We start from the raw sequence: 13,445 nt of genomic DNA on the forward strand, positions 1-13,445 counted from the left end.
GACTGGTGCGGCTCAGTGGGATGGGCACCGTCCCACAAACACGAAGGTTGCTGAGTCAGTTCCCAGTTGGGCGGGTGCCCGGGTTGCAGGCCTGGTCCCACGACGCCGGGGACGTGGAAGGGCAACTGGTCGATGTTTTGCTCCCTCTCTTTCTCCCTCTCTTACTCTCTCTCTACAAATAGATTTTTTTAAGTTGGCTAAATAAACAAAATTAAACTGCAGTTAAATTGCTGACAATTAACATTAATAATTTCCAATCTTTCATATTTCTTTAAAAACTATTGTATTAGGTTAAAGTAGCTGCTAAAACAAATTTTAGACTGGTCAGTGTAAGTTACTCATTCTTTTTGATCCCTAGAATGATAGAATACTTACTAGGTGAAAGGAACTTGGGACATTATCTGGTATAATTTCTCATTTCACGAAAGTACAAAGTGAGGACCAGACAAGTGGGGGAACCTTTTCCAGTATCACCCTCTGTGAGTTGCAGGGTCAAGACTAATAACCCAAGGCACTGGGTTTTGTTTGCCATAGTGCTCAATTCTAACTGCCCTGCCCCTGCCAAAATTCTGGCCACTTTAAGTGTTATTAGCCACTTATCATAACCCCTCTATATCTTAACTAGATTCCAGGTGTTTTCTTTCATGTTCCTAGCCTAAGAAAAATTTATCTTCACTCTACATACTGACAATTCGCCCCTATGAAATGTGAACGGGAGCTGGGATCAGGAGGAGAAAGGAGATAAAACGCGAACAGGGTGTCCTTCCAGCAGTCAGTTGTGACAAACAGCAGTCAAGGAAATGATGCCCAAAAGTACCCACAGAGAGCGAGCGGCCAAGAGGATCCTCGAGAACTTTGGACACCCAGGGCTTCTTAAGTTTGGGGACCACGCACAGTTCTAGAGATCCACCCCCAGGAAAGGAGGCAGGAGGAACGTGAGAAGGAAGGATTTTGATGGAAACCAGCGGAAGAGACTACTAACACTGCTTTGAACTCAGCTGATGCCGGACAAGAGAGAAGGGGCAAGGATTTCCCTGGATGTAACGGGTTTGGGGGAAATGTGCTGGAGCAGAACTCTAATCTCACCCCGTACGTGCCACACATCTGAAGCGAGTCACTGGACTTCTGGGCGCCTTCTTCCCTGTGAGGTGGAGATCCTGTCGGCCCCACCTCAATAACCATAGCAAAGGCCTTGCAGTTCATGTTTGTGAACAGGCTTTGTGGTGTAGAAACTATCACAATTTACATTCACAAACTGCTTTACCTCCTAATGTTTAAAGAAAGAATAATATTCGCATAAATAAGAGTAAAAATATTCCGGCAGTAATCTACATTTGAATACTTCCATGCATGACCATATACCTAAAATGTTTGTATGTAGATCTGGACACATTTAAAACACATGTAAAGGGGCTGTGGAATCAAGACTTCTGACATCAGATCTGGATTTGAAACGGAGCCATGCCTTCAACTTGTTTGGTCCTCGGGTTTCGTGTCTGTGAAACTGGGGTAAAATGAGTACCCGCCCCATGGATTTACTGTGAGGATATGATGAGTTGATGCACATAAATACATACTTAGAACAATAATTGGCACAAAACGAAGACCCAGTGTTCCCCCATTGCTGCGGTAGTGAGAACCGAAAATCAAAGCCTTACTGCCATCTGGTGGCTTCCCAGCTCAGCTACAGGGAGCACAGCCAAGAAGAAAGGAATTGTCTCTAAGTACCAGCAAATCCCCTCCCTCGCACAATTCACTTAGATTCTGTTTTAAGGACGCCTCAGCTGTAAAACAGAGGTGACATCTGTCCTAAAAATGGCATCAGGATATGAAGTAAAAGGTAAAATGAACTCTGGAAATTCAGAAATTTTCCATAATGACCACACGTTAAGGGTTTTCGATAGGCAAAAATCTTTCCGTTACTTCATGTTGAAATTCTACGCCTTCTTCATGCAGACTATTTAATGTACAGTGTTGACAATTAGTTTTAGTGAGCACAAGCATTTAGTTACTGAAGCGTGTAGGTTGTGATAATTTAAATAAAACATATCAAAAAATAATTCTTATGCTAACAAAGAAAACATACGCCAAAAACCGGAAGCGGAAGCTTTATTTGACCTACCTTTCCAGCTGTTTCCAGTTCCTTCTTATCTCTTTTGGCATTTCCGGCCAACATCTTCATTTCCACAATTCCTGACACAGCAATAATGGGGACAACCGATAACAGCAGAAGAGTTAATTGCCAACCGTATATGAATGATATGACAATGCCAGTCCCCAGGTTGGCTGTATTCTGTGCAATTAAAGCCAGCCTGGTCCCAGTGGCCTGGAAGAGCAAGAGAGAGGCAGTTATGTTTTCAGGTGCAAATCCATGAGCCGCAGTCTCAGGCCTCCTGGTCGGAATGTCGACGGGGGCTGGATGCCTGTGCCAACATGCGCCCCCTTTGTCACAGTGAGGCCAGGACGCCCATGCATCACTCCTGAGGCCCACAGGTCCTTCTTCACTCATGCCTTTCAGCTCTCATTTCTCTCCTGCCCATGTGAATTCAGGACTACAGAGCCGATAATCAGCTACTCATCTTGGGGAGTAGGCTGCGAGGCACACGTACTTTTTCGTGAAGGCCCCATTTACACAGGAAAGTAACCCCTGTGTGCCCCGGCCATTTTAAAGAATATTTGCTTTAAGTATGTAAGAGAGAAGTCTACACACTTAAGAGCCCACCTGTTGCAAAGCGGACATGTCCTGAGAGGCCACGATAAAGCGTACAGAAACATGAATTATGGTGTGTACCACTCAGAAAACAGGGCTGGTGCAGACGACACTGAAGTTGCTTGGGCTGTGTGATCATGGTGAGCTTCACAGTGACAGGCCTCAGCTCCAGGGGTGGGACCCAGGCCAGAAAGGGGGCATGGTATTTCCCAGACAGAGTTATTGGTTCAGGGTCCAGCATATGACCCAAATTAGCCTGAATCAGATCAAAGGGAAGGCTGCTCGTTTGGTGGTTGAGGTACAGGTGGGTGCTCTTTCCCTGGGTGGGAAATTAGCTTGTAGCTCTGGTTACCATGCGCAGCACCCCGCAAGGGACAGAGCCACAGGATGGAGCCAGCACTGAGGATGGAAAGCCACTCAGAGGCCCCCACACGAAGGGGACCTGGGTCCTTCACGATAGTTTTGAGCCAGTGGATCGATCAACCCTGAAGTCTAGCCTTGCTCTTTCTTATTTAGGCCAGTTTGAGTTTTCTGTTATTTCTAGCTGAAAGCAACTTAACAGATGCAGCTATGCCACGCGTTTATTCAAAACCATATTAAAGGAAATGGTATTAGAGCGCAGCCTACGTACTCCTTGTACTTGGGAGGCGTCGGTGGCGAGTCTCGTGGAAAGTGCACCAGTACTGTTTCTGTGATCATCAAACCAGCTCATGTCCTACGGCACAAAACATACCTTTGAATTAGTTCAAGATTCAAACAAGCAAAGAAAACCCGATGAAACCTTGAAAACCCTCAATGCTGAGAAGGGATCCACACTTAACTTGGGTGTTGGCGTTCAGAGGGGCCTGACACGCAGCAGAGAGCCCTGGTCCCTGCCCTGGGCACCCCCCGCAGAGCCCCCCAAGACCTAAGCCCCAAGGCCACTCTGCTGCTGTGCAGGGATAGCACCTCTGATGGGGCAGGTGTGTGTGGAAGACTTGTCCAGGCTGCAGCCGCGCTCCCTGCCAGCTTCACCTGGTGGCATGTGCATGCGGTGTTCTGTCACCCAGGGCCCACGGCTAGCACCACGGGCACTTCCTTCTGCCACAGAGGGGTCTCTTACGAAGGCAGAGGGGCTGAGCCATGCTGGGCATGGCTCTCTTGTGAATTCTGAGCATGCGAAAATCAGCCCTGGTTTCTCACTGTGTTATTGTTTTGTTTTTTTAAACACAAATAAAAGAGTGTATCTTAGAAACGATTTTAATCATAAGCTACTCATCCACAGCATCTTTTAGTTTCGTATGAAATAATTTTCCCTACATAGCAACAGTTTAAAAGGTACTGAAAAAAAAAAGGTCTGTAAACCCAGAATTGCTAAAATATGATTCATGCTTTGCGCCCTTTTACAAGCAGGAAAGTAATCAGTTCCGGTCAGCTGGATGAACAATATCCTGGCCCTCTCCTGAGGCTTCTCTATAAAAATAGAGAATCGCCTTTACACATTTTCCCACATGTCCTGCACTAGACTCTGAGTCTCCCCAGTGGGCAGACAATGCATATAGAACCAGCTGCCAGCTCGCTGTCTGGGACACAGCGGGCAACAATTTAGTGAATTTACGAGTGGAAATGTGAAAACAGACCTCAGGCAAGTTAGAAACAATCACCCCTCAACGTTTGGGGAAACCTAAGTTAGCATGGTTGACTGCGGTACGAGTCGTACCAACCTCTTTTTCCTTTGCTTAAAGGCACCCTGCAGTCTCAAATGACTCGCCAGGGCTTGTGTGGAATCCAGAGAAGGGATACAGGTCCTTGAAATGACGACTTCCACATGGATAGAGATAGTTGCAAAATAAGCCGAAAAAGCTACCTAAATTGTACTCCTATGAAAACCCTGAGAGGTCTCTGGGCATTGAAGGACCAATCCTTGCACGAACAACCGGGGGTGGGGACAACATGAAATAAGGACAAAGAGGCTTATAATGAAGGGGAACAGAACGCACTCTCCAGCGCATACACCCACCTGTCTCAGCATCGCTTTAAAAGCCATTGACCGGAGCCTGGTGGTGAGGATCTCGCCAGCTTTCCCAAAGGTGAAGCCCTGGTTGAGAGAAAAACAAAACAAAACAAAACTGTAGTATTCTGACACAAGTGGGTGTGTTCCCACTGATTTTTACAATACTTATATATTACTCAATGATTCAATTAACACAGGCTGTGAACAAACACTAATTAAAAGTCCTGACTTAGCCCTGGCTGGTTGTGGCTCAGTGGATTGAGCAGCAGCCTGCAAACCAAAGGGTCCCTGGTTTGATTCCCAGTCAGGGCACATGCCTGGGTTGTGGGCCAGGTCCCCAGTGGGGCCACGTGAGATGCAACCACACGTTGACATTTCTCTCCCTCTCTTTCTCCAAATCTTTTTTAAAAAGTCCTAACTTAAAAATTCATGTACTGCTATGTCATTAGTATGTAATTGAGATGAAAAACCTTAAAAATATCCAGTTTTTGCTTCTGAACCATTCTACATAGGTTTCCTTCTCAAAACTTTCAAGGACAACATCTCAGTGAGAACAATACTGCTGTCTAGTAACAACTTTCAGCGTGTTCCTAATCCTTGAGGCAAAATAGTACCAAAAGCCCGAGCAGGGATCATTTCAGCTCATGGGGAGGAGGGCGGGTCTGGGTAAGATGCTCTGGACGAGTTTGCTGGTTAGGGCCTGTCCTGTATAAAAGCCCCGTGCCAATCATGTCTAAGATGTGGAAACCCCATTAGGTCTTGATTAATTGGTAATTAATCAATCCACATTAATAAAGAGTTAAAATCTAATTAACAGATCATTAGTCTCCATCCTCTAACTGAATCTAGACTCTATGAGAAGGACCAAATCATAGGTACCTACCTGAAGGAAGAAAGTAAAAAAAGAAGCAATCCCCAGGCCCAAAAACAGTAGTGAGATCATGTTGCACCTCTGTTGCTTGAGTTCATCGTCCCCTGGTCCAAAAATCTACAAAAGCACATTTAAAACACCACTTGGTTTACAGGATCCTTGTTGATTCCTCCCATAAACAGTGGCTGGGGCATCACATTTTAAAAAGTAAGCTTTGAAATATGTGGGCTATTTTTACTGGGGTAAACTATGCATTACATACAATATGCTGTTTTAACCATTTTTAAGTATACAATTCAGTGGTGCAACCTTCACTATTATCATCCCCAATGCAAACTCTGCACCCATTAGCAGTAACTCCCCATGCCCGTCCCCCAGCCCTCTGGGGCCCCTATTCTCCTTTGCGTCTCCATGGATTTGAGGACTATGTGGTTATTAACACGGCTGGCAGCACTGCACGTGGACTGTGCGTGGTTGTGGTTTTGGTGTCTGTCCCTCTTCCTCTGCACTGGCTGTCGCCTCAGCCTGAGCTCTTTCCTGCCCCCAGTCCCAGCCCTTTACCCCGACTGCTGCCATCGCCAGATTCTGCTTTCAAAACACTGGTCCTCCTTTGACACAGGATGTGTTTTGTTCTGCATGTGTAGTAAATTATATGAGAGAGGACCTGGTTTACTTTGTTTCCTGCTGTATCTCCCGTGCCCGGCGCAGTGTTTGGCACACAGGAGATACCCAAGATACAGAGATGGTCCACACAGCTCTCGAGGTGCAAGGCAGTTGGGGGCTGCACTATTTTTAATTTAAAAACATCTGGAGGGTCCTTTCTAATTTCTTTATTTCTTGGCTTGAGGTCTTCAGTGTAGACCAATGTCCTATGTTATAAGTATAATGAACTCAACACGATGGATAATAATTCATTGTTAACAAAAAAGTCTCCCCGAAAATGTTATTGGTTAACTAAGGTTATACAATATCCATATTGATTTTATGGAGCCTTAGATACTCCTGACAACTTCCTATAAATACCACCCTCTCATTGAATTTAACAGTGGGATAGCGTGAGTTTCCCTTCTCAGTCTTACACTCCCCAAGCATTGGAAGGACTGCTAAAATAGTGACGTGATGGCTATACCTTTTTGAATACTTACTGAGAGGCAGATACTTAAAAGCTTCCCATATAGTTACCTATATAATCTCTTCTCATCCTCAGCTATCCTGTGTGGTCAATTTGTTTTATGGATGAAGAATCTGAGGTACACAGAAGGACCACATCTTGCCCAAGTTTGGTCAGCTATTAAGTGGTGAGGCCAGTCTGTGCCCAGAGCCTGGCCTGTACCCACTATGGCTGGACCTTTTCCCTCCTGCACCAGTTCCCAGCCTCCCAGTACAATGAGCATCTCCTCTCCACAAGGGGTACAGACCATCACCTGATACCAGTTTGACGAGAGCTCATCAGTATGCCTCCTTCATTGATTTTACAGTTTATAATTTCATTGATATCATAACTTGGAATGGTTCATACTTTTTCTTTGGTGTCACATTTTTCCTCAAAAGGGAATTAAAAACTTGGGCTCGGTTGAATTTGACACTGTTTTAATCCCAAATAGACCCATTGGTGAGGGTGGCATGAGAACTGATGTAATGAAGTGATTTAATTCAAGCTATTAAGCAACGTTTTCAAACTCACCGCCATGATCTCTGAGAATATGACTGAAAATGCTGGCTGGAGCGCCCCGTTGGCAATGGCACATACCGTGCCCACCACAAAGTAGGGCCATTCCGTTCTGTTCAGCTTCAGGATCTTCAGGAAGGATACCGGTGGAACAGTTTCATCCTAGAACACACCAGGAGAGACTGGTGATACCACAACAGCTACCACAGTTCATAGATGTAGAAAAGACAGGGCATCGCCCTCAAGGAACATGCAAACTAGGCGCAGACCACCTACAGCAAACTATGTGCCCGAGAGTAGAACAGTGCACTGAAAAGGTTGACAATGTTCTCTGATAACGCAGCATAAGCTGAGTATGAGTTGTTCACCCAAGAAGCAACCTTCATGGTGTGATTGGTCTCGTTCTATCCAGCCTCAGGCCAGTGAGCGGAAGCAGGGTCTGGGCACAAAAAGCCCTGGAATTCAAGGCCCGAGTCAAGTCAGGGATGGCGTTAGCGTCCAATGAGACCATGCCCGTGAAGAGAAGGATAAAGGTCCACACAAATGTGGGATACCAGCATGAACCTGCGAGCATGGGCCTGGTCTGCACCCCCCCCCCCCCTGCAGAACCCAGCCCAGTGCTGCCTTCTCTATGACATGTGCCCAACCCAACCAACCCAAAATCATCATACCCCTTTTCTCTCACCACGGTCCCCTGTGCAGACTTCTCTCCTCATAGCTCAGCTTGCTTTTGTTTGTTGTTGTTTGCACATCTTCTTTTCTAATATGTGAACTTTTTAAAGGTGAAGACAACATCTTCATATCCCCCAAAACTAGCCCTGTGCCTGGCACACACCAGATTCTCAGTAAATGTCGAAGTTAATGTCTGGTCAAGCTTGAAGTATACAGGTCATATAAAGGAAAATATTCCGACTATGCAGCTAATTTAACATTAAACTAGATACAAAAGCTGCCTATGGAATGTCACAGCTTATGGTCACTTAAATAGGTCCTGTCGAAACACAGAACATAGGAGCAAGTTCCACCCAGCCCTCTTTTTGCAAGCCACCCATTTTCTCATTATAGTGCTTTGTTTTTCTCCCCAGTTAACATTATCTTTATGTCCTTGTCTCCAGCCTGACTAATGAGCCGTTTTCTCAGGCTGCTACTCAACACAAGCAGGTCTTCACAGGTCCCTCCAATCGGACCCAATTTCTCCCTTCCCTTGGACACACTGTTTATCCCCCTATGATGGCACTTGTGCAAGCCTTGCTGACCAGGGGCATTTTCGCTCCCCCCTGTGCCTTTCTCCGAGAGAAGTGCTTGTCTAGCCCTGCAGACTCTACAGGCCTAGCAGCGTGACTCTCAAGATAAATGAGAAACTGAAAGTGACTACTTCCATGCCAAAAAGGGGGAAAGTGTTTACTTATCCTACTTGTGATAATTCAGCTCCACAAAAGTACAATTGTTATTCTCTCCATCAATTCCCCAAGATGAAGACCTCTAGAGGGCTCTCGTAATTTCTGTAGTAAATAACACAGAATAACCAGGCGGAGGTGGGCAGAGGTGACCAGATGCAATGAACGCTCAGTAGGCTCAGTTTCTTCAAGTCAACCAACACCAGAGTAAAAAACAGACTCACCCTTTATCAATAAATAACATCCAAGTGAATTCTCAAACCATTTCTTGAAGTAAAAAAAAAATCTTTTTAAAAAATGCAAAATTTTGTTATTTCCAGCCATGCTCCCCTTTTCCTTAGTAAGAAAAATCCAGCCCAATTCAGAGTGGCAACGCACACAGCAAATTGATTCCATTTTCTACCCTCCCAAGAAGTGCACTTAGGTATGGCCGTGGTTACCGCCAATGACGTGTAAGTAAAAGTACCGTGTGGAACTTCTAGAAAACCTTTGTTTTTCTTGCTGCTTGGAACAGGGGTGTGATGGCTGAAGCTTCAGGAGCCACTTTATATCACTGAGGATGGAAGCCACACGCAAGGATAAGAGAGAGAGAAAGACGAAAGGAGCCTGAACCTCCTTTTAGGCTGTGGAGACGCCATTCTGGCCCTGGGTTTCTCACCTCTAACATTTTGCTTCTTTAATCCTCACCTAAGGAAATTCCTGCATTGCTTTCAGAGGTAGAGGAAGGGAGAGAAGAAGGAAGAGAAAGAGGGAAGCATCGAAGTGGGAGAGAAGTTAGGGCTCGGCTGCTTCCTGCACATGTGCAGACGAGGGATCAAACCCACAACCGAGGTCTGTGCCCTGACCGGAACCAAACCCACAGGACTCAGTCACCGGATGATGCTCCAACCCACTGAGCCACCACGGCCAGGGTCTAAGATTTCTTTTTATGTGAAAAGGAGGTGACTCTTAATTTGCTTAAACTGGTGTTATTCTGGGTTACCTAGTATAGGTAATCACACGTGAGCCTACCTAATAGAGTATACAACTATCAGCACCTCTTACAGTGGACCAGCCTTACGGGCACACTTGATTTTATTGCACATCCCAGGTGTTCTGTTTTGTTTTGTTTTTTTTCTACAAATTGAAGGCAAGACCCTTCCTGAAAGATTACTACCCACTTTATTACAGTGGCCTACAGCCAAAGCTGCAACATCTCTGAGGTATACCTGTATTTATCTCTGTATCTCAAAGATGAATGGGATATCTCATTTTGATAATAAACATTTAAACTCAAAGGCTAAGTTTTTGGATGTACTTTTTCCCATTGGAAATTCATTTTTAATTGGAATCGATTTCAATTCATTGTCAAATACATTTAACATCTGAAATTTCCTTTTTTTTTCAAGAACAGTGTAGCTCACAGTAGGAATTGCCTATGCCTGCAACATACCTGCAAGGCTAAGAAGTTCAACAGAAAAACTATACAATAAAAGATTTAAGTGAAAACAACTCACAAGCTCATTGGTTTCCTCCTCAAGGCCATTCTGGTACCTCCGTGAATTCCTCAGGCTTTTTTTAGTAGAATTCCTAAGTATTTGAGATTTCCAGCCATTTGGGGCCATACCCGTGGCAGCCTTTCCATCATTTAGTTCAACTTCAAGTTTGTCGGACTGGATCTGGTTTCCTGATGTCTGAGAGAAGAACAAAATGTTCACGTGTGTGCATGTGTGCGTGTTGGCACCTGTGCACAGACCTGTACAACCTCCAAGTTTAGAACCATAAAGCCACTTTCACTATTACATGTGTCAAGGCTGTTAGATTTCATACCAGCATCACACTCAAGATCAGCTGCAAAACTGTAGAGAAGTGTACCAACACGTGGAAGTAAAAAAGGTTGAAAGGGACAGAAAGGTTATATTCAATCTGATCAATGTGAAAATTGGAGTATAAAAATACTTTCTAAGAAATACAAGGCAATTTTTTGTGATTCAGCAGGAATGTAGGAATTTCCTCAATGTGTACGAATCCAGAGAACAAGGCGTGACCACCAGGAAAGGGAAGAACAATAAAGAGAAACATCACCAAGGGCTCTCTTAAAGCTACAGACAAGAAAAAGCTGGCCACTCCCTCACACAAGGCAATTAAACTGCTTTCCTTGACTGACTGAGCACCATCAGCCTTTCTTCCTCACAGTCCTGCTCAGGGTCACACCTCATCTCAGGTGACCTGCAGGCTCAATCTCATTGCAGGTTTTTGAATTAATTCTCTCCCTAAGGGGGTAGGGAGGGATAATTTAAGGACCTCTATGTAGCTTAATGCTAGGAAAGAAACTATCAAGCCAGCCTTGCTAAGAGTCTTGAGTCTGGTTCCCTGTTTGCTGCCTTTGTGTCTGAGTGCACATCTTAAGGGTTCGTCCAGGACCTCAGCCCCTGTGGTGCTGACTTGTTCTTGCTCCTCCCCCTCAGGTTCCATCTCCAACCCAATCCGATGACTAGTGCCTTACTGCATGTCAGTAACCTGTCTCTTTTGGTCTCTGCACATTATCCGATCCTAGCTTTCCACTTATGTTTTCAACACCCAACAGAATATTGCCCATGTGCCTTGAACCACATACAAAGGTGTGCCCTGCTTGGCAGACCCCTGTACTTGCTTTACAACTGGTACCATTTTACACCATCTCCCAAACAAAACCCAACCTAGACTCAAGACTTAGTCTTGTAACTGATCCTTGCCTCCTCACTCCCACCCACTCCCACACTATCAAATGTGTTTTCCTAAAGGGTAGCTCTGCTCACATCGTACCGCAGCTCAGAAGTCTTCCTCAGCAGTCCACCACCTACTCAAGCCTGGCTCTCCCCCAATTTAGTTCATGGTAATTCACACCAGGCCATCTCTCATGAATGCCTCCTGGTACCTATTCCTTCTTTCATAATCTTGCCCACGCCATCAAGGACAGCCCTTCCATTAAGCGCATTCTGATTTTAGCCTCTTCCTAGGACCAAATGAACACTATCCCCCCTGTGATATTTTTTTTCCTGTGCTTTCCCTGAAGTCCTCATTTAGTGGGTGTTGAAGTCACCGAGCTACAAAGCCAAGATGGCCCTTGTCACCAGGTGATCACAAGTATATTTAAAACCAATAGCCCTCATTTCTTACACCTGAATGTACTTCAGCTGGCTCAGATATTTAACTGTAAAAAGTGTAACAAAAAAGTGTTCAAAAGAAATATGGGTGAATATCCTTTTTAAGAACAACGCCAGATCCTGAAGACATGGAAGAAAAAAATAGTTTAATTACATACAATTAAAAAATTTTATGGCAGCTAAACAAACAATAAAGTGAAATTCAAAGAACAAAGTAGGAAAAATATTTTCAATATGTGTGGGAGAGAAGCACATTTCCTTTTATGTGCAAGGTGCTTGTATAAATCAATAAGAATATTCTAAACAACCCAACCACAAAACAGTCTATTACAAAAAAAGTTTATCTCACAGAGGAAAAAAGTACAAATGGCCAATGGACATGTGAAAGCAGACTCCATTTCATGAATAACTGAGGAAATATGGAGTTACTCGTTAGCTCTTTCAGGTTGCCAAGATGAAAAATAAAGACCGGATAGCTGTCAGCAGAAGTTTGGGTTATGGGAGACTTTCAAATTTCTAAAATACTCATGACTGAATTTTTTTTAAGTGCTTGGATTTTAAGCAATAAGAATGCCTTACATTTACAATCTGAGAAAATTGAGGTACAGCTCAAAGAAACAATTGAGACTGAACAGCCCACCTAATGGAAAAGCTGTGTTCTCCCTGCTTAGAAACAAAAGGGTGTCTCTGTCCTAAAGAATAAGTTCAAAATGGTTTGGGCATCTTCTTTTATTTTCCTCCTCTCTCACCTTTTTCTCCTTCAGGACTATTTCACTGAATTCTGAATTAAAGTCTCAAATGCATACTTTTAGGTATCTTCCTGAATACTACTTAATCCTCAGTATGACATTAGTTGTATGATACTTCAATCATGAAAAGAACATTATATGGAGGAGCAAACAGTGGAAACACTTCCTGGGAAGCAGGTACCTGCATGTTAACAAGCTTGAAGTACAGCCCTTCCTTCTTCATCAGTTCACTGTGGCTTCCCTGCTCCACGATGACTCCGTCCTCAAACCCAGCGATGACGTCCGCGTTGCGGATTGTGGACAGCCGGTGTGCGATCACTATGGTGGTCCGGCCTTCTCTGGCCTGAAGGGGAAAAGGACAAACGTGCAGGGCAGCAGGTTTACAATGTCCAGACACCGTCCTTTAACATGCACAATTAAGCACTTGGCAGACTGGTCTGCGGTTGCTGAGGCAGTAGCTTTCCCTCCCCATGTGATTAGGGCACAAAGGCATCATTCATGTATAAAAGGTCAAAGTGCCACTTGAGCTCTGGGTCAGACGGGAGGCCAGTCCCTTCAGCGTGAGGAGGAGTAAACTCGGAGGCATGAGTAGTGTCCGTCTTTACTTAAGAAACAGGAAAAAAATTGGACCCTTCTCAAGTGTGGTCATACTCGCCCCAGGAGCGCTGGTCCTGTGATACGGCACACTAGGGACTTGAGCAAAAACACGTTAGGGGACTTATTGGCGCCTGCAGCCTTCTCCAGAGCACTTCTGTGGGGCTGCTTTGGAAGGGCCTGATTTTACCTGTGATTCTGGTGCACTGCACGCAGCAGTCTAGGTGACAATGTGCCTTGAGGTCTGAACGGTTCAAAAATGTCCTTCCAAGTCTATCTGAATCACAACCTCTGAAGTGAAGCTAGTAAGTCTGATTTTAATGAGTACCCCAAGTGA

The 13,445-nt window shown here is 44.7% G+C and overlaps 1 protein-coding gene across 3 annotated transcripts in view; it reads right to left on the minus strand.

Annotated features, from left to right (window-relative positions):
• Positions 1-13,445, minus strand: part of ABCB4 (ATP binding cassette subfamily B member 4) — a 78,081-nt gene that overhangs the window by 18,223 nt on the left and 46,413 nt on the right. For all 3 annotated transcript variants that reach the window (XM_053672790.1, XM_037129256.2, XM_053672791.1), the window contains 7 exons: positions 12,696-12,857; positions 10,137-10,313; positions 7,259-7,405; positions 5,587-5,691; positions 4,710-4,787; positions 3,342-3,425; positions 2,123-2,326 (listed from right to left, as the gene is read on the minus strand). In XM_053672790.1, coding sequence (XP_053528765.1) covers positions 2,123-2,326; positions 3,342-3,425; positions 4,710-4,787; positions 5,587-5,691; positions 7,259-7,405; positions 10,137-10,313; positions 12,696-12,857 — 957 coding nt within the window. The remainder of the gene's footprint in view (positions 1-2,122; positions 2,327-3,341; positions 3,426-4,709; positions 4,788-5,586; positions 5,692-7,258; positions 7,406-10,136; positions 10,314-12,695; positions 12,858-13,445) is intronic.

The sequence above is a fragment of the Artibeus jamaicensis genome, unplaced genomic scaffold (genome assembly GCF_021234435.1).
Source record: "Artibeus jamaicensis isolate MK-2021 breed Jamaican fruit bat unplaced genomic scaffold, CSHL_Jam_final contig_787, whole genome shotgun sequence".
NCBI classification, from domain to species: domain Eukaryota; kingdom Metazoa; phylum Chordata; class Mammalia; order Chiroptera; family Phyllostomidae; genus Artibeus; species Artibeus jamaicensis.